Here is a 19766-nt window from a genome sequence, read left to right on the forward strand (position 1 = left end):
AGCCGCCGCGAGAGCGTGCTGATAATAGAAACAAAAAATTTCGTCACGTCATCCTCTATTCGGAAGCCCATCGCCAAAATCCGATCCACTTTCCAGCGCTAAGAATACCTGCCGGCGCGCTATCGATCCTCCATACACGAAACACTTGTAGAACAAAGTGTTACTTCACGAGGAGAAAAAAAAACAATACCCGCGTACAAAACGCCACTAAAACGCTACTATGCGGTGCGCGAAGAGGCTGTGCCATACACGGCAAAAGAAAGGAGGGAGATGGAGTAGAGAAAGAGAGAGAGAGAGAGAGAGAGAGAGAGAGAGAGAGAGAGAGAGAAATCCACGGGTATAGGTGTAGATCGTTAATAGGCCTGGCTTATACCGATAGAGTTGCGCGTTACAACTGCAGCATCACCCCCTCTATGGGAGTCGGCGTACTCTTCAAGCGCTATAAATTCACACGGGATTCACTCGCCGGTCACAATGCGAAGACGGCATTGTAAGCCAGTTTAGTATTGGTGAACACGTCAGTGAGGAAAAAACTATATACGAGAGCTTCTTCTCACTTCGAACTTCGACAAGCTCAAGACTGTATTTTTCTTTTCGAGGACGTTTGTTTGTTGTTTCGAGATAAGAGGGACCACCAGTGCGAGATATTATAATGGAGACTACAGCCGTTATTTTTGTGAGTTTTCCGTATTTTTTTGAGTGGTTTTAATGTGTTGCGCGGTATCAGTATGACAGGGAGTATAATTCCGAATAATTTGAGATGGATTCAGAGATTTTGCGAAGCTTACGTAAAGCTTTATTAGGATACGTATTAATTGAAACAATTGTTTTTTCCCGGATAAATTGCTTGCACCAGAAACGCTCCAGATTTTAAAAATAAACTGTAATTTTTATCAGATCGGTCATGCTCGAAATTTTGAAAATGTTCAATTTTGCTAGTAGAAAAATGTAATGATTACATAAACTCGCTTGAAAGAAAGACCCATAAGGGACGATGAAGAGAGGAAAAAGCATGTATAGGCGCGTTAATGAAAGCCAAGGTCTCGCCCGTCACACAAATGCATCTTGATAGGTACACCTCGCTCATTATATTAATCTGCCACCTCGCTAGGAGTCGCGTAAAGTCTCGGCTTAGGTACCCATGACAAATTAGGAGGGAAAAGGAACGACTCAACGCGAGAGCCATACGCATACGTGTACACTAAGAAAATGAAAACGTAACTTGGCAGATTGCCATCTTATAAAGCATCGCAGCTCGAGCTTCATTCGAGTCGTCCGCGCCGCACGCGTATTATAACATCAGCGCCGATAACTATCGCTTTGTTTAAGACTTCATTCATGGTATTCTCATGGGGAATTTCCGCGATTCTGGCTGCTACATGCGCATGACTCGATAAAAATCCACGTTGTCACGCAGGTGCTGATGCTGTCGACGCTGAGCTCGATAGAGGCGCAGTTCCAGCAGTTCAATCCGCAGCAGCAGCCCTCCTACAATGCGCAGCCCAATAGGTACAATCCGGATTACTACGGGCGGAGGTATGCCATCCTAAGGCAGAATCACGAGCAGAACATCGACGGCTCTTATGCCTTCAGGTGAGTTGAACAAATTTTTTTTTTAAATGACGATACGAGGATTTTGACCGTTTGTTGTTGACGAAATGACGACTGATATGACTTTTTTTCTAATACAACGTGAATTTGGACATTTCATAGAAGATTTCTCTATAATTTCTTTCAAATGCGTGTGAAATCGTCAAAACTAAATTCGAGAACAATCCGGGATGTTTGCGATTAGTACAGTTTCAGGGTACATTTCAGTAACCCTCAATGAAAATCAAAGAATCGTTGAAAAAATTCATTTTTGACTATTTCCTCAGTAAAGATGCTTACGTATTCAAATTAATGGCCACAACCTCTATTTGATTCAAAAGAAAAAAAATTAATATTCAGCACATCAAAATCAGACTGCGATGACAAAGCGACGATTTCAACCGTACAATGTTGCATTTATCGACTAATGAATGAATAAACAAACGATATGCGCAAGAAATCGCATTGTTGCACTTCGATAATAGCCAATAAAGCGCGATTTGACAGATCCTTCAGAGTCTATTAATAAATAACGAGATACTGCACGAACAACAGCGTATCCAAGCGTTACGTTACATTACGCAAATTATGACGAACTGTTACATACCAGACTCCAGAGATTTTCGCATGAGTCACTCAATCGCTTCATCGTCTCCCACTCGGTGCAGCTCACGACCTATATCCCCGATCCGATACCCATCGCCTAAGGGATTCAATCCGAAGAATCCCGCGCCTCTGACAAAAAAACCTCTCCTCTCCCAACTCAATTAGCCAAATACCTCGCAAACTGACAATTAGCCCCCGTGCAATCGTCATTCCTCCGAGATCCGCCGCATCCTCTCCCGACGAGAATCTCTCGAAAACATTCCAACGAAAGAGAGAAAAAAACACAATGCACCGCATCGACTCGTTACGCAGTTACGACACGGAGAACGGCATCTCGGTGGCGGAACAGGGCCGACCGGTGAACAAGGGCCAGCAGGTCGAGGTCGTGCAGGGCCAGTACAGCTACACGGCGCCGGACGGCACGCCGATCCTCGTGAGCTACGTCGCCGACGAGAACGGCTTCCAAGCTCGCGGAGCCCATCTGCCCACGCCGCCGCCAATACCCCTCGCCATTCAGCGAGCCCTCGCCTACAACGCCGCCCATCCCGAGGAGGACAACGACTACAGGGGCCCGGCCTACAGGCCGCGATACAACAAAAAATAACGATGTAATCCCACGATCGTTTGTACTTATTATATGAGTTTCATTTTTTATAACGTTGCTGCGCTACCGCTCTCGCTCTATGACGACGATACTTTATAACCAAAGCTCGGCGAATTCACTCTATGTATATCTCTCTCCGCTCTTGTTATCTGTCCTACTGTGTAAGAGGATTAATGGTGGCGACGAATAATAACGATAATAATAACAACATTAATATACATCTGCAAGAACGAGCGTTCAGTTTTACTCAAACTCCATTATCCCGTCGACTCGAGATTCGAAAAAAGCGCACATAACAATGGGCTCGTAACAATTACTTTATATACTCGCTCCGCGCGCGGCAGCTGCGGAATCTAGGAAATTTATTATGTGGGTCAGTTCATAAATATATGTGCACGGCAACAGGTCCACGCTCCTCCCTTGTATGTACGCACAACATCCTTAATCCACTACAGGAACACGCAGACGCTGGCAAAGAGTTACCAATTATAAGTATATACCTCCGCAAACGCCACGAGAGAGAGAGAGAGAGAGAGAGAGAGAGAGAGAGAGAGAGAGAGAGAGAGAGAAAGAGAGAGATAATGATCTTTCGCACTGAATGGGCCTCTTATTCCTCGGCAACGACGCGAAACGCACAATGGACATACGCATCGCGCAGCTCCATCAGCGTGAAATCCCGGCCCATTGTGAAAGTAATAGTAACGTGTTTATAAGGCGGACCTCGCCCATTGTCGACCATTGTCGACGCTGCGAGTATCGTCAATCAAAGCCACCTTCAAATTTCCAGCTATTCTCATCTCTCTCTCTCTCTCTCTCTCTCTCTCTCTCTTATACGTATACGCGGGAGAGGCGTGTGCACATCCATACTCCTTCGCCGTTATTACAATTGCTCATAAGATACCGCGGCACATTGTGCGATGCGTAACGACATTGTTTCGGTATACGACGTACACGCGTTTAATTAATTTTATTTGCGTTCAGGAGTCAGAGGATTAAGTAATAACCGATAGGTCCGATCGATCACTTCGTTTCGAATCCTTACAGCTCATCTCTCTCGCAATTATCCGCACAACTCCGCAGCCTTGCGAAATACACTTCTGACGATCGCAGTTACACAAAGCAAATATAATATAATCGAGGGCCGAAAGCGAGAGCGCATCAGCAGTCCACCATCAACGAGGGACGGGAGAATGCGCGCGGCTGTTGTTGTAACAATGGAGATGAAAGCTTTTTTCTTATCAACGTGGCCGCGCGCTGTGTATGGAGTATATAGGAGTCCTGCGCAACTGAAGTGAGCGAGAGAGGGAAGAAAATGCTTCTGCGATGTGTACAGAGCGGCTGTTCGCGGTGGCAAATGGGATATGCGTGCAGCAACACACAGCCGATAACCTCGTGGATGAAAGTATTAATAATGGATAGAGATGTGCTCACGCGCGGACGAAGGAGCCGAAATCTACGCGTGTACATCTATAGTGGGGTTTGGTTAGCATTGGAGGATAGGAGTTGGTAAAGAGAGGCTTGGAACTACTGCGCTGGTTCTATATCCGTGTATGGTTTCGTGTATTGTTGCAGGAATGTCTTATTATAGGATTTTTTTGATGCAAACATTATACGGTTTAGTAAAAATGACGATAAGACTCGGCTCTGACTTGATATAAAATAATATATCGTTATCGAGAGAAGAGGCGAATTGACATTTCTATATGTATAGATATACAGTCGATAGGAAATTTTGAAGAATTATACTCATCGGTTTATTTTCATCACTGATGTACAAGCATTTGTATAAGATATTTCGCACCTCTAGATCGTATCTGCAAGACAAACCGTGAAATAGGGCTCATAAACTAAACGTCACTTTTTATTTGTACAATAAACACAATGATACATATCACAACAATGTACAATAAGAGGGTTCATCATCAGGCATCTCTCCGTCTGGTGGGCTGATGTAAGGCGTAGGAAGCGTGCTGAGAATCAATTTGTAGCACAATCCGGCTTGCGAATAGTTTTCGAACAGAGATCTCTCGGTAGCTGCCGGATACTCGCGTCTCACGGCTTTGTAATAAACCTCTCTGAAATATCTCCAATATGACCTATGATCGCCTTCTTCGTTTATCATGGCAAAGTCGAAACAGTTTGATCCACTGCAAGCTCGTTGCCAGTCCAGGAGCTTTACAGCCTGGAGTTCGTCGTTTTCGTCGTATTTGAACCACATGTTTCCTCGAAAAGTCAGCCCGTTACAGATAGTCACGGGCTCGGACTCGAAAGCTTCTCTGCAGGTAGAAAGTGGGTCTGATTCCAGCAGCCTTCTTACGATGGCTCCGCCAATGCTGACTCGGCTCAATTGGTTCGACATTCTGTTATAAGATTTACGGTTTTTTTATTAGAACGAAATCCAAATGAATAAATAGTTAATAGACATCAAGTCAACGACTCACATCAATAGTTCCCTTTGAATTCGTGGCAAATCGGACGAGTGTAAAGTGACCTTTTTAAACCGCCTCCGTATCTCCGCGTACATATGAGGACGGTTCTGCTTCAGCGCCATGCCCTTCCCGTGCATTCTGCCGATACACTTCAGCACTAAGATCGCCTCTTCCGCACTCAGCTGTCTGGGATCCAGCGATCTCCGAAAGCCACTCATCTCCAGGTCTTCAACGACGACAACGGGTCTGCCATATTTCTGCATTTCCGCCGCGTAAAATCTTGGTAACAGCTCTCTGCCCACGAGTGGACTTACTCTCCTCCAGAAATACTCCTCGTTGTGAAAGCCGTTGAGAGCCTGAGTCAAAGTCGGCTTAGTGCAGTCATTCGGGAGCAGCTTTACCCAGACATTTACAGTACAAGTGGAAGCGTTAGAATGGTTAAAATTAATTTCAGCGCGATAAAGCGCAAAGTTCAGATGGTAATCCCTGAGCTGGTAGGGATAAGGCCGAGCGATCGCGCTGTAGTGGTCGAATGTGACGCTTCTTAAAGATTCGTTGAAGCGACCAGCTTTTATCATTGCTGGCAGTAGTTTATCCTTTATAAAGATTAAATCTTCCTCCGGTGTTGGTCTCATCTTCGTGATTTTTTTTTCTTTTGTGGTCTATTATATAGTTTGTAATGTTACCGCGACTTTCATGCCGATTTTGATTTCGTTAGTCTATGCGAAGTGTATTGCGGTAGTCCTTAAACCGAACTGAATGATGACAGTTGTACAGAATGGAACGACTCCTATCTTATCAAGTGCACTCAATGAATCATCGCAATAGGCCCGCTATTTATAACTCGAACCATACAAGGCGATCTTCACAACGAAATACTGGGGGATTCCCCTGCATGCACACTCGATGGACAAAGTAAAGCTTTGTGTTTACTTCAAGAACTTCGGTTTTTCGATAATGTCTCGGATGGACGTCAAATGGAAAAAGGCGAAAGTAAAAAGGAGCAAATAATTTTCTCTAATAATCCTTCGTTAATTTAGCAATAGGCAAACGTGCCTTTATAGATTTAGCCGCTGCAGATCTGTTGCCAGTCCAAAAGCTTCACGCCGTTGAAACTTGGTCAAGTGTACTGAGTTTATATTCAATTATCTCCTGTCTAGTTTCAGTCGAGAACAACTTCGTCCACGAGCCATGAATCGGATAAACAGTCTCTGATAATCCCTTTTTTGGAACTCTTGAAATAAAAGGTTCAATAGTTTCCTAATTCTTGTACTCGTATATATTCACCGAATTTTCGTTGATCACCGCCAGATTATAGCCGTCTAGTGCTTACTATATACTGATCCTCATAAATTAATATAAAATAAGAAAATAAGCAATAAAAACCATTCAATATGCGAGAGTCACTACTGAGTCACGCTTGAGGTGGTAGCAGGGTACGCGATAAATAAAAAAGTTGTAAAAAATACACACTCAATTTATATTTTATAACAAAGTTTTTAATAGCCTTACAACGAAGTAAAAAAAATTACAATAGACAATGATTACTGTCCCAAACTCAGAGCATTAGGTACACGAACCACCGACCGATTCTCTATCGCCGTAATAAGCAGCGCATAGCTAGAGCCAGGTTTTAACAGACCATCAACGAGATCTGCCTTGGAAACCGTCGGGTTTTCCTTTTGTACGGCCTTGACGTAGCTGTCCAGAAGCTCGTCGACGTGATCTGCGGTTTCACATTCCGATAATACAGTGGACAGATCAAGACAATTCGAGCCGCACCTGACTCTCTGCCAGTCCAGGATCTTCACGTCCTCGATTTTGCCATCGGTTGGCGATCGCTTGAACCACAGGTTCTCGCGGAGGAGGTAACCGTTGCAGATCGTACTGGGCTCTCGTTCGGATGAAGTCTTGCAGCGGAGGTAGAGGTCGTTATCGATGAGTTTTGCGAGCTTTTTCGAGAGCTCGGCGTTTTCTTCAATTTTGGAGTTCAGCTCTTTGACGTGCCTGCGAAAAAGAATATTTTTATCTCATGAAATCGTCATTATAGTTATACGTAAGTTTTATAAAGATGATGATCGCATTTGAAAGCAGCTAATCAAACAGACGATCTGTCGATCGACGTTGCCGTATAAGTAAATCTTCGTTCACCGATAACGACTGTTCATTTCACCGTATAGGTGCAGAGATTCGTTGAGTATGAGCGATAACAACAAAAGCACGTGACTCACCCGTCTAATCTCGCTCTCGTCTCCTCCTCGACTTCCGCAGCAAAAGTGATCTCCTGAAACTTGGCCTGGAACTCCCTGTAAATCGAAAACTTCGCCTCTTTCGTCGCCAATCCTTTACCGTGAACCTCCCCGATCACCTCAAGCACCTCCACAGCTTCTTCCTTGTTCAATCCTCTATCCACGACTCTCTCGAATCCGTTCTTCTCCGGGTCCTCGACGACGATGGCGGCTCTGCCATACCGGCCCATGTCCGCCAAGTAGAATCTCGGCAGGAACTGCTTGCCGAACTGCAGAGTACCCTTGTTCCAGAGTATCTCTTCGTTGAGAAAGCCGTTGAAAGCCAGCTCGGAAGAGCCGTCAGCAGGTAAAAGTTTGACGAGCACGTGGAACAGTTGGGCTTCGCCGGAGAATAGGATGCTGACCGTTGCCCGGTAGAAGCTGAAGTCGAGATGGTGAGACTGGCGAGGCTGGACGCGCACGTCGGCGTAGTCGAACTCGACGAACTCTCGAGAGCCGGGCTCGCAGAAACACCTGTCGTGCACCATTTCCGGCAGGAGATCCTCTTTTATGAACTTGATATCTTCTTCCGCTCTTGACTCCATTATGATGTTTGTTTATTTACTGCGGATTAATGCACGACGGCGGCGGTTACAGGGCGTTGCACTCGCGTCCGGCGCACGCGAGCGTGTGGAGTCGTACTGATGCGCGGATGACGAAAGAGCGAACGAGAAACGTGAAATGTCTAATAAGCTGCGATGTGTGTGTGGACGCGCTTATACACACCAAGGCTATATAGGTAATATACCATTGATCCCCACCCGTATGCACTTGTGAGCAGTGTTGGCGCCGTTGTCTGCTACAGGCGCGATAAGTACGCGGAGAGGCTGTGTGTGGCTCTTATTGGTAATTGACCGCGGCACTTGATTATATAAAGGTAATCGCTGATATTGGAACTTGTACATCGTTTGGATTATTTTTATAAAGTGTATTCATTCACAAACAAAAAAAGTATATTTGATCAAGTAGAATGCATTGAAGCAAAATAAAAAGAACGAAATATATATGTTTAAAGTTCTTTTCTATTGTTTTTTCGTGCGAACTTCAAGGGATGAAACACATAAACTTGAAAAATATTCGGCGCCACACAACCTCTTTCGGAAAACATGCACAAAATTGTCTAAAAGTAACAGTATACTCGAACTAAAAAAAATAGCAAAAAAGAGAGAAAAAAGCCATGACACAATTCCCATCAGTTTTTCAAAACGTCCTGAACGAGGCAAACCAAAGCAATGCTCAGCAGCCCCAGATGTCACAGACAAATTATCCACAGCCGATGCAGACGAAACCGATAGGATCGTTTAATCAGCAGAGTAATTACACTTATCAATCAGATTCATTCGCTCCTCGTTCACCACGTTAATTTACGACCTCCGGTGTGCATGCAACGTTTCATTATAGCCGACGATTACGTCGTGAAATGTTTTGACAGTCGAGCTATTATCATCCTCGGCTGCGTTTGCATTTTCAATTTATCATCGCTTTAGTCATGCGAAAACCCGTTCTTCTTCGATCGCAGTGGTGGATCATGGACGAAACGATTTTCTGGCTGATTACGGATTCCAAGCAGCGGGAGGTTTTCAGCAACCCTTGCATAATGCGCCGATGACCGCTCCGCAATCGGCGATCAACCCTCAGATGCATCCTTATGGCAACTGGTATTCTGCTGGCATGGGTCAACAATCGCAGCATCAGAATCCGCAACAAGCTGTGGTTCCAGGGTATGGACCGTTGCCGCAGAATCTTTTGGATCAGATCCGCTACTGTACGGCAACGGCAGCGTCGCCGATTTTTATTCTTCCCAGTGGAACAGTCGGTGGAAATCAACCGGCTTCCAACTGCCCGTCGCCGATTTACTCGCCTTCTTGTATTCCCTACCCTGTACCTATGCCGATCCTCCAATCTTCTGGTGAGAATAGAAATTTCAAAATGAAATTATATGTACATAAAGATTCTTTTTATATAACTTAAACTTCAAAAGAGAGCGACTGCAAATGCTCGAGCAAAAAATCAAAAAGTTGCATCAACGAGGCCTACGAGCAGTGGACGAAAGACGCTTGCAGAAACGGCACGAGTAGCAACAGTGGACTCTGCAATAGATCAAAAGTAGATTCCAGTTGCGAATCTTGGCTGGAGCATCGATGCGAGGAAAGCAACGAGGGCGCAGTATGCACGAAGAAAAACTGCCCGGCATCGATTCAACTGCAAGCGATGGTCTCGCAGTTGCTCGGTATTCAAGGAATCATCTCCTCGGCCATTACACGGATGTTGCTGAAGAGGATCCCAGGCTCAAATATCAGCGAATCCATCGAGGATATGATGGATAAGTCCAAACGGTACGAATCGTGAAAGCTGTATTCTCTCATTAAAATGCATCGACTTATTATCGATCAATAATTCCCTACACAGATGCATAAGACAGTTCAGCAAGGAGCAGCTGCTCAAGGAATCAAAATCCAGTCAACAGGTCAACAAACTGCTCAGCCTCTACCTTACATCCGCCTCGACACTCCCACGTCTCATCCCGATTCTCACGACTGCTCAACTCAAAAGCAATATTTTGCGCTCGTTCGTCGAGAGTTTCGTAAACGCTCGACTCATGGAGGACCAGGGCTGCATTAGTTCCGAGGCTCCAGATCCCCTGGACGAGCTGATCCTCCAGATGAAGTCCGACGACGAACTGCGCCAGCTGATGTCCAATCTGAGAGAGAAAGAATGCGAGGAGAGGGTAAACCTGAACTTCTCGGCATACGGATCACAGAGACAGGTTACCGAAGCAAGACTTGTCAATGTCCAGAAGAAGATTGATCAGGTGGAGAGGGAGATGGAGAGGAGACACCGACAGACTGGTGTAATGAACTACTCGTATTCTCAGGATTGTGGTGGTCTCTACTGATGACGAGTGAAGCTTCACGTTGTGAATTTAATCGGTAGGTTCGGGAGATGTGGCGGAAGTGGCCCGAGAGTAATTGTGATGATGATTCGCGTGCTCGCAGGACGAGAATAGCAGAGTCAGAGCTCGATACCGATACTCCAGTGAGCCCTCGTAGGCTCATGCTGAGGCCACATGTCGGGAGTCCAGAGACCACGTATCGGAAACCAAGCGATATGGGATCGAGCCTTTGCGAAGAGGTTGGGAGGAATCGTACTGTAAAAGCTGTGAGGTATAGTTGCACGAATTTTCTGTGATGAGAAATCTTTACTGCCAAAATAAAACTAAATCGATTCTGCAGTGGGGTATATACTTTGGACGTTGGCGAAACAGAAGTTTGCGATAAAGATAATGTAGAGAAAGGAAGAAAAACAAAATGCTTTCATATTAAGTTAGAAGACGCGGATTGCTGAGTACCGTACACAGATCAAACTGAAAATCGCGAAAAAACTTAAGTGGAAAATTTAAATGTACAATAATGATGATGTAAGAAAGGTAACATGAACATAAAAGTGTAAGATTAAATATTGATAAGATGAGTAAGTGTTTTTCTAGTAGAATAAACGAATGATCTAAAAATAAAATAATATTGTATTAGTAATAATTTTAATTTTAATACATAACAAAGATCATTGTAGTTCATATAAATGAAATTAAAATAAACAACATTTCGTAAGTCGACAGATTGAAATCGATCGGATAAAAGATATATAATAAATAAATATTTCTTATGAACTAGATCGGATGCAATCTTAATGTGCTTGGTGTCATAAGTAAGTAGTTGATAGTTGAAAGATCAAGAATGCATCACGTTATCGAAATTTTGTTCCTAAACATTATTTTTATCGAGTATTTTAGTAGCTGCTTATAATTTTATGTATTATGGAAGAGTCAATAGTGCATTTTATCTGACACCTACTAAATTTTACTTTGTTTATTCTCGTCGATGACTCAATTTTTTTTAAGCTGATTTCAAGAAAACGTAATTAACAGTTTTATGCAACATAATCTGCTGGTCGATTATCCCAATAAATGATTATTAGGCAGAGTTAATATTTACTTTGCATTCTGATTTAATTATATACTTCGAATAAATTAATAAATTACGTTGAAAAGTGTTTCATTTATTAGACTTTAGTTTATTGGATTAAATTAGCTGCGTCAACGATGAACAGATCGAATAAATATAGGATATTGGAATATTAAACGAGATCGTTTGGATAGTTTATAAAATTCAGATCATTAATCAATCAGTGCATAATCGTCAAGCTGTCTTAATAGAAAGAGAATTTCTCCCCGCAAATTGTAAATGTACATAAAATCGAAAATATATATGTTGGCATATTTTGTATCAGGCTGTATATACAGATCAATTAAATATATTCAATATCGGCAGTGATCCGTTAATATCAGATAAATCGAGTAAAAAAATTACAATTTTTGTAACGTGATTGAAAAATAGACAGCTGACAATTTATAGAACTTCGTGGGCTAATTTTTTAATAGTACATTACGATACGTGTGACTTAAATGGTTCTTATTTATCTTATCGAGCTACGCTCGGGTGCTAACTGCGCCGTGTAAAACTGAACCATTTAAGTCAAGAGTATCGTATAAAATTTTATATCGCAGATTGCTAAAGTCCGCAAGTCTCGCCTATTCGTGACTAAAGTAGTCCTTATTTGCACCGTGAGGTTAGCGCACGAGCGAGTGTGATAAACATGGTGCAAAAAAAGGACTACTTTAGTCACAGATAGGCGTGACTTAACAGCGGATTTTAGCCACACTGTGCTATAAATTATAATATATGTATATATCGATAGTATCAATGTCATCTTATCAATAAGTTAAGAAACCTACCTAAACACTAATAAACATCTTGACATCATTTCAATTCGTAGGCACTTATTATCTACGAATTATTGAATATCGAAGTTTCCAAATCGATCTCGCCTAATAACTATCGTGTTTTCATAAATTTCTATAAAACTCTTTTCTACTTTCTTTACATACACTCACAAATTGCGCGAACGTACGCACACTCACACATGTAAGCAAATACAATCATATGCCTGGCTCAAGGCATATATTCCTGTACTGCAGCAGTATTTAATTTTTTAGTTTATGACGTTAAATATAATTTTCGTAAGATACTTTGTGTTTTCTGTTTTTTTTTCTTGTTTCTACAGCAAGGAATCTCAGCCTTATATAAACTGTATTCATAGTGTAAGTATCCCTTCTTGAAAATGTTTTCTGAATACTTAAAATTAGAACATGGACTTTCCCTTGTTTATCCCATCCTTAAATTTCTAATCATTATTAACTTTTCCCTCTCATGGAACATAATTTTTGAGAAAATTAATATATACAAAGATATTTACAATCATACATGTACATTCCTTAAGGCGTATTCAGTTTCTCCGTAAGAAATAAAATTTAGTTTCAAATTAATAATGACACAATACAACAATTTAAATTAACAATAATTTCTGAGACTCTATACTCCTCTACTTATGCGCCATTTGTCTTATTTAGTTGAGTGCCATTTAGATAAAATTATAAACTTTAAAAGACTATGTCCACGGATAGCTATTAGCTGCCTTGAATACGATACCTTGGTAACCCATTTAATTGTGTTAGAGCGCGGCATAACGAGCATCTTTAAAAATGTATTGATACTTCAATTTCTGAACGAGAAAACCATCTCAATATTTTACATATTTTTAAGAAATCAAATAAGAGAAAAAGAAAATAATTGATGCTTCTTTCCTTGCGTTTTTTCGCGCTCTACATCACAAGCGAAGTTTTGAAGGTATCGCGTTTGGACTTAAACGTGCGTGTATATATCTGTGAACGAGCTTCATGCTAATGTTAGTAATGTTCGGTTACGTCATATTTGGAATGAGATACCAAGATCGAAACTGCAAGTTCGATTCAGTACTCCACGTAAGTTGAGTTAGTGTGATCAACACATGTGGGTGGAAGTTTGATAGTGTAAAAAAAGTCGTTCAATCAAATAAAGGCACGCATAAAATTTGGCAATACTCGCGAGTAATAAGTATACTGCACGCCCCCGAAAACACACGTAAAAGCAAGGACCGAAAAGTGCGTTGTCAGAAGACTGCCACCCATATCCAGCACGTCAATCAATATCATATCTATATTCGTAAAAAAGTGATCCAAGAACTCTGTTAAACCCTTGCCACGCGTTGTTTAAAGTCTAAGTGCATGATACGTAAGCTCGATAATATCATGGTACCGAGAAAAAAGAAGAAACAAACCGATATCGTCCCTTAGCTTCGCGCTGGGACGTCGCAATAAATAGAAGAGAAAAAAACGAGCGTCAGCAATGTGCAACGCTTCTAACCAATGTACAGCGAAAATAAGAGCATAGCTCCTAGGTAGGTCTATTTGTCTCTATCTCTCTTTCCCTTACGTGTCCGAGCATTCGAAGCGACTGTGTAATCGAATTTCAAGATTGCAAATATTACTCTGGACTAGGCCTCAGTGTCATCGCTGTCGATGAGCGCGCGAGTGCTCTACTCAGTTGACAGCTTGGGTGTACTCAATTTTCAGCTGTCCGAGCTTAATCTTCACGTCGTGAAAGTTGGGACGCTTTTCCGGTTGCAAATCCCAGGCCTGTAAAAATCAAAATTGTTAGTTTGTCGAATAAGACAAATAACTCATTGAATCAGTTTCAAAATACGTACCTTCCGCATGATATCGTAGACCTCTGCAGGACACCCATCGGGTGGTTCCATTTTATAACCCTTTTCCACACATTTCACCACGTCAACCAATGGCTAAAAATTAATTTTGCCAGTTAAAAATGTGCCAACTGTTTGTGTTTAAATCTTGCTGGTGTTCAATACTTACTATTCGTGGGTAGGGTACACGGCCGAACGAGTAAATCTCCCACAGGAGTATGCCGAAGCTCCACATATCGGATTTATTTGAGAATTTCTGTAAATAAAATCAAAAATAAAGTGAACACTACGTTAGTCAATTATGTAGCCCCCATGGCTTTTGAAACCTCTGCTATTTTGTATCAGATACAATTTAAAAAGTAAAAGAAAACTCTGTACAATCTTTCAGTCTCCCGCATTGCGGCAGCGCGAAGGTCAGAAGCCTGGGGGCGCTTGTACAAACTATCCGTCACACACTTACATTCTGCTTCAGAGCCTCGGGTGCGGTCCATTTGATCGGCAGCTTTCCCCCGTCGAGCGAGAAGTTTTCATCTCGAGCAAGTCCAAAGTCCGAGACCTTGGCCGAGTTGTCCTCTGCGACGAGTACGTTCCTCGCGGCGAGATCTCGATGCACCACGTGTCTCGACTCGAGATAAGCCATGCCCGCACAGGTGTCGTAGGCGAAATTGATCTGGTCCTTCTTGGACACGTGCAATCTGCCTCTCGACCTGAGATAGTCGACGAGCGAGCCTTTACTCATGTACTCCGTGACGAGGTACATGTGGGGATTGCTGAACACTAAACCGAGCAGCTTGACCAGGTTGTCGTGGATGAGGGACGTCATGAGACTAGCCTCCGCCAGGAATCTCTGCGCCGCTTCGCTGTTGTCCTTCAACATCTTGACAGCGACTCTCTCGCCTCTGTAGACTCCGAGGAGTACATCGCCGAACTCACCCTTGCCTATGCACTCGCGAAGCTCGAGCTCGTGGGGCTGGATGACCCAACCGGCCTCGACGAAGGCCTTGGGGTCGACGCAGAAGTCTTGCTTGCCTTGCTTGGGCAGGGATTTCGTCAGCTGGGTGCAGAGACCGTCGGCGTCTTGCTCGTAGTGCTCGACCAGGAGGGCCAGGTTCTCGAAGAACTCCTCGTCGTCAATGGTCAATTGGTTGTTCTTGTACTTGACCCGGTAGTGCTGGACTTTGCCCTGGTAGCAGACGCACAGCGTGTAGTCACCCGGGAAATTGGTGGACTCGCGCACCAGGAACAGGCCGTCTTCACGGGGTCGAAGGAGACGCTCGGCTGTTTCGCGGGATATCTTGCCGTGGAACCACCTTCAAAAGGACACACAGGTTTTCGTTGTAGATTTGGCTAATAAAAACCCGACAGTTTGAGGCACAAAAAATATGCAAAATTTATGCGGCTCTTATTTCAAAACAGACTGGGTTAACGGAGCAGCTACTAATCTCTTTACGACGTTTCTTATAGTTTTTCGACAAAATCAAATTACAATGAAGCTATACACCCTATAATGTAAGACTGTATTAGAAAGAAAGGAACAAGAATATAGGATAATAAAAATACATGAACGTACGGCATAGCGTTGAGCTTGACCTCGTGTCTGGTATTGTTGCCGAGCACGAGGTTGCTATTAACATTGGAATTGAAATTCGAATTCGAATTCGAATTCGAATTGGCGCCGGAGTTGGCGGGCGGCGGTGCGCCCGCGAGGCTGGTCATGTTGCTCGTCGTGACGTTGTTGCAGCTCGTCGTCGTGAGAGCGGAAGCAGCGGGAACAGTAGCAGCGGCAGCTGCACTGGCTGAGGCCGTTGTCGCGAGCAACGGCGTCGTCGTCGAGGAAGGAAATATGACAGCGCTCGTGGCTCCAGTTCCGCCGCCACTAGGTTGCCTCGAGTGATGCTGCTCGAAGGAGCAGACGATGTGCGAGGCAGCGGCTATGTGCGACGGGATAGTCGTGTGGTGATGATGATTCTGGTTGCCGTCGAGTTTGCTCTGGTGGTGACGGGCAGCCGCTGCTGATACGTTTGGGTAGCCGCAACCCGCATTGTGGTACGTGGGCATTACTGCGCAGGCCAGCTTCGGACGGCGCCTGCTCTGGGAACAGATTTCAACGCCCATGGTATCTATAATCCTTTTTTTTTTAATCACATACGATACACACACACACACACACACACACACACACATATTTTGTTCCATATAGTTATGCGGTTCGATATGTCCTTTGATCGAACGGCTCGTTCAATCGTTATAAATCGTAGCGAGCAAAGGACTCGACCTGGATCGATATTACACTCCATACACCAATACAAAAACCACAAAGCCTCTGCTGCCGTGACGATTCACCAAAACATGCATTGAGAAAGAATAAGACACATCGTCGCTCGCATTTACGCGTCCACACACCAAGTTGTTATTGCCGCTCGCTGCGCACAGTCTGCACTTTCGCACACCCGCTAGAGAGCCGCGGAAGGAATTTTGTGCAAATAGATACAAGTCAAAGCCGTTCAAACATTATGCTGATGTATGTGCGAAAAGTTGGAGAACAAACACACGCGCGCTGATTATAAGCGGTGATTTGGTTAGCGATGTGGGCAGGGAGCACAAGAGAGAGATTTGCGCTTTTATTAATCATAATTTTGATACCTCGTTCGCGCGCGAGCGCGCTAGCGAGAATTAATGCTATACCTTTCGTATAAGCAGGCCGCTATATTAGAGGGGAATATACACAAGGTGTTGCCGTGTTATGTGTTGGGCTATGGGTATGCAAATTAGGGGAAAGCAAAACAAAAAATGAAAGGCGTTTTCCGAATTCATGCACGCGCTCTCATTATGCGCTCTTATATGGGCGTAATCGAATGAGCATAACGAGCGAGCCGCAGTGAATAATAATGGTATGTGTAGGGAGTGCGTAAACAATTTTGAAAAAATTATTTCGTCGTCTTATCCTGTTTACAACGAGTGACACACATGCGTAACGTGAAACCATCAGTGCTCGGATGACAAATCGTGAGCTTAGAGAAAAAGGGGGCAATGATCTGCCTTGCGCCGTTTTGTTATAAATGCAATGTCAGTACTTAGTTAGTTCTAGTATCACTCTATACTAAGTAACTACTAATTAGGGACGTGAAAAATAAACATGTTCATAACAGGTGCAAATTTACGACTAACAAGCAAGCACTCTTACCTTGTTTCACGATGAGTCCAGCTCCATTTCACAATGACTTGTGGATAGGTTCCTGAAAAATTAAATTAAATGCCTCTTACTCACTGGAAGCCATGGACTTGGATGCTGTAAGAAATGCTATTATGTTATTGACAAACATAGATTGAAGTTTATACAATCAAACTTCCAAGTTATGTTACGAGTATATAAATTAACTATAGCAACTATAACAACAATATCCACCTAATTAAAGTCAAAAATAGAAGGGACTACATTTTATTTTAAAGAAATGCTACTCAATTCATAGGATCTACCAATCGCCCTTGTGAAGTTACAGCTCATTAAACACGGTCACACCTTTTCCACCTATATTTAGAAGTTCATCAAAAGCATTTGATGCATCAGAGTAGAACTTGCCAGTCATCAAGAGAGTCTAAACTCTCAATAAGGTCAACAGATCTGTACAACGTATTCATTTAAAATATCCAAAAAATATTGAGTAATGATATTAAATTATTTAAAGCAATATTTCTGGGGAACAAGAGGTCAATTTTCTTTACAACAAGTAAGAATCAATAATATTCAGCTGGTAACAGACTGAAATATCTAAAGTTACAAGTTACTATTACAATTGAATTAATAAAACAACTACACTAATATAAAATAAGGATTTTACATAGATACACCTTGGTGGATAAAAAGAACCCAGATACTGCTCTAAAGATACTATGGAAACGGCATACCAAATTAGCACCAAATTAGCTGCAGTTCAAGTTATTATTAGAAGGACCTGTGACTACTTATTAATAGGGTAGATCTAGGTAAATATTTTAGGGCAATGTACCCGACAGACGCACAAGACGAAACAGAAAGTGACTGGATAATATTAGAGCTAAGTTGGCCAAAATAAGTGTGCTTGGCAACAAGACATAAATAAAGAAAGAGAAACATCTCATGCTCAGTGCACTCTGCACTCCATGCAAAAGACAAAAGTGTCTGTACAAACGAAAAGTATGCACACGAGTCATTCAGAAACATTTAAGCAGTTAAACATTTAAGTGTTTACACAAACAACTGCCAAATATGACAATCAGTGCACCTCAATGACTTTTCGCACAAAATCAGCAGACACCAAAATATGCAAATTTTCCAAAACAGGATCACATTACTGACAGAGGAACATAAGGAAACGACGGGCTCATCTCTCGCGGGTGCAAAACCACTGAGAATAGCGAACTAAGACTTGCACAGTAAAAAGGAAAGAAAAAAACACAAACAGGCAGGGAGGTGCAGCAGCGCAAGAGCGAGATGGAAGACGAAAAAAAATGGAACAAGAAATTCGGAGCACTGCCCGCATTCCAGTTTTGTAAATATTCGAGAGCAGCGGGACAAGAGAGCCGGAGGCAGTCGCGCGAGACGACGACGACGACGACGACTCCACTTCCCGAGCAGTTCACATCAGACACATATACGATCGCACAACCAAACAAACAGACAGACAGACGTATACGAACGAGTGCTAAAAATGTCCCTCCGAAAAAAGGGAAAAACAGGCGGGAGATTCCACACGTACATGTAGGTATAGATCCAGCGGATTCCAGCACTGCACCGCCTCACTCTCTCCCAATATCTTCTGGACAGGTGCACGGAAGGAAGTGCTCGAGCACAGTAGGACGACTCAACCTTGGCTCAGGTGCGGCCGTCGTCGTCCTTGCTGCTACAGCTGCAGACTTCCCACACACTGACACACGCGAGAACCGCCGGCGCGTAGTATACTGCTGCTGCGCACACGGTCCAGTCTCTCTCCAGCTTCTAGGCCCAGTCGAGGCTCTCTCGCACAGCCGCACCGACTACTGCTTAGGCGCGATGAATCGACGGTGTAATTCGCGACTTTTCACTGCAGGACGGCCGACTGTGTGTGTATACGTTCGCGACAGTGTACACTCAGGCTCCCGAGCGGGCGGCCATTTTGCGCCCGTGCACGCGCCCTGCGCTTATGCATCTGCATCCAAGAAGACTGGAGGTTTAGACCCAGACCAGGAGCAAGAACGAGATGGAAAACTGGAAAATCACTAGATTTGTGAAATGAAATTTTTCATATGTAGAGGGCGTTTCGGTCAATAGTGCGTGAATCCGAATGGTAGAACTGGCGCGAGCGCGATTTGAATTGAATATTGTTAAATTTACTTGTTGAATAATAATTGACGAATGGACGGTAATCTAAATACTTGAAAGACTCTCGTTTATCCGGGTTCACGCATACTGTCCTACACACCTATAGCGATGGGAAGGGGGATGGAGGATGTCAGTGACGGTGGCGCCTCTTGTGGTGAAATGCAACACTATGTTTAGGTCCGCAGTCACGTGGTTTATGGATTATGGCGGAAATTTATGAAATAAGACATTGAAATTGAAATACAGAAAAGTAAATAATTTTTCTGTTAATT

At 43.3% G+C, this 19766-nt stretch overlaps 5 protein-coding genes across 10 annotated transcripts; 2 read left to right on the forward strand and 3 right to left on the reverse strand.

Moving 5' to 3' along the window:
* The first annotated feature begins 471 nt into the window (after positions 1-471).
* On the forward strand, positions 472-3025 carry CPR22 (cuticular protein RR-1 family member 22). The gene is made up of 3 exons (NM_001172795.1): positions 472-676; positions 1418-1593; positions 2509-3025. The coding sequence occupies exons 1-3, from the start codon at positions 653-655 to the stop codon at positions 2798-2800; spliced, it is 492 nt and encodes a 163-aa protein (NP_001166266.1). The 5' UTR covers positions 472-652; the 3' UTR covers positions 2801-3025.
* Positions 3026-4530: 1505 nt separating this feature from the next.
* LOC100121952 lies at positions 4531-6012 on the reverse strand. Its single transcript, XM_001605504.5, has 2 exons — positions 5242-6012; positions 4531-5160 (listed from the first exon to the last, which is right to left on the reverse strand). Exons 1-2 carry the CDS (start codon positions 5862-5864, stop codon positions 4692-4694), a joined length of 1092 nt encoding a protein of 363 aa, XP_001605554.1. The 5' UTR covers positions 5865-6012; the 3' UTR covers positions 4531-4691.
* Positions 6013-6695: 683 nt separating this feature from the next.
* LOC100121934 lies at positions 6696-8407 on the reverse strand. The gene is made up of 2 exons (XM_001605490.6): positions 7461-8407; positions 6696-7236 (listed from the first exon to the last, which is right to left on the reverse strand). Exons 1-2 carry the CDS (start codon positions 8060-8062, stop codon positions 6774-6776), a joined length of 1065 nt encoding a protein of 354 aa, XP_001605540.1. The 5' UTR covers positions 8063-8407; the 3' UTR covers positions 6696-6773.
* LOC100678110 lies at positions 8407-11050 on the forward strand. Of its 3 annotated transcripts, none has more exons than XR_004344581.1 (6): positions 8407-8830; positions 9037-9426; positions 9499-9853; positions 9927-10447; positions 10514-10681; positions 10751-11050. XR_004344581.1 is itself a non-coding variant. In XM_008219536.2 (6 exons), exons 2-6 carry the CDS (start codon positions 9123-9125, stop codon positions 10860-10862), a joined length of 1443 nt encoding a protein of 480 aa, XP_008217758.1. In that variant the 5' UTR covers positions 8407-8830; positions 9005-9122; the 3' UTR covers positions 10863-11050. The 3 variants fall into 3 exon arrangements, 2 of the variants coding, with proteins under 2 accessions (XP_008217758.1, XP_008217757.1); XM_008219536.2 differs by having other exon boundaries at positions 9005-9426; positions 9927-10368; positions 10452-10681; XM_008219535.4 differs by having other exon boundaries at positions 9927-10368; positions 10452-10681.
* Positions 11023-19530, reverse strand: LOC100678313 (tyrosine-protein kinase CSK). Of its 4 annotated transcripts, none has more exons than XM_031924650.2 (7): positions 18893-19530; positions 17341-17392; positions 15727-16242; positions 14617-15466; positions 14326-14412; positions 14160-14252; positions 11023-14088 (listed from the first exon to the last, which is right to left on the reverse strand). In XM_031924650.2, exons 3-7 carry the CDS (start codon positions 16212-16214, stop codon positions 13993-13995), a joined length of 1614 nt encoding a protein of 537 aa, XP_031780510.1. In that variant the 5' UTR covers positions 16215-16242; positions 17341-17392; positions 18893-19530; the 3' UTR covers positions 11023-13992. The 4 variants fall into 4 exon arrangements, with proteins under 4 accessions (XP_031780510.1, XP_031780509.1, XP_031780508.1 ...); XM_031924649.2 differs by having other exon boundaries at positions 15727-16247; XM_031924648.2 differs by lacking the exon at positions 17341-17392.
* Between the last annotated feature and the right edge of the window lie 236 nt (positions 19531-19766).

This window comes from Nasonia vitripennis, chromosome 2, assembly GCF_009193385.2.
Source record: "Nasonia vitripennis strain AsymCx chromosome 2, Nvit_psr_1.1, whole genome shotgun sequence".
NCBI classification, from domain to species: Eukaryota; Metazoa; Arthropoda; class Insecta; order Hymenoptera; family Pteromalidae; genus Nasonia; species Nasonia vitripennis.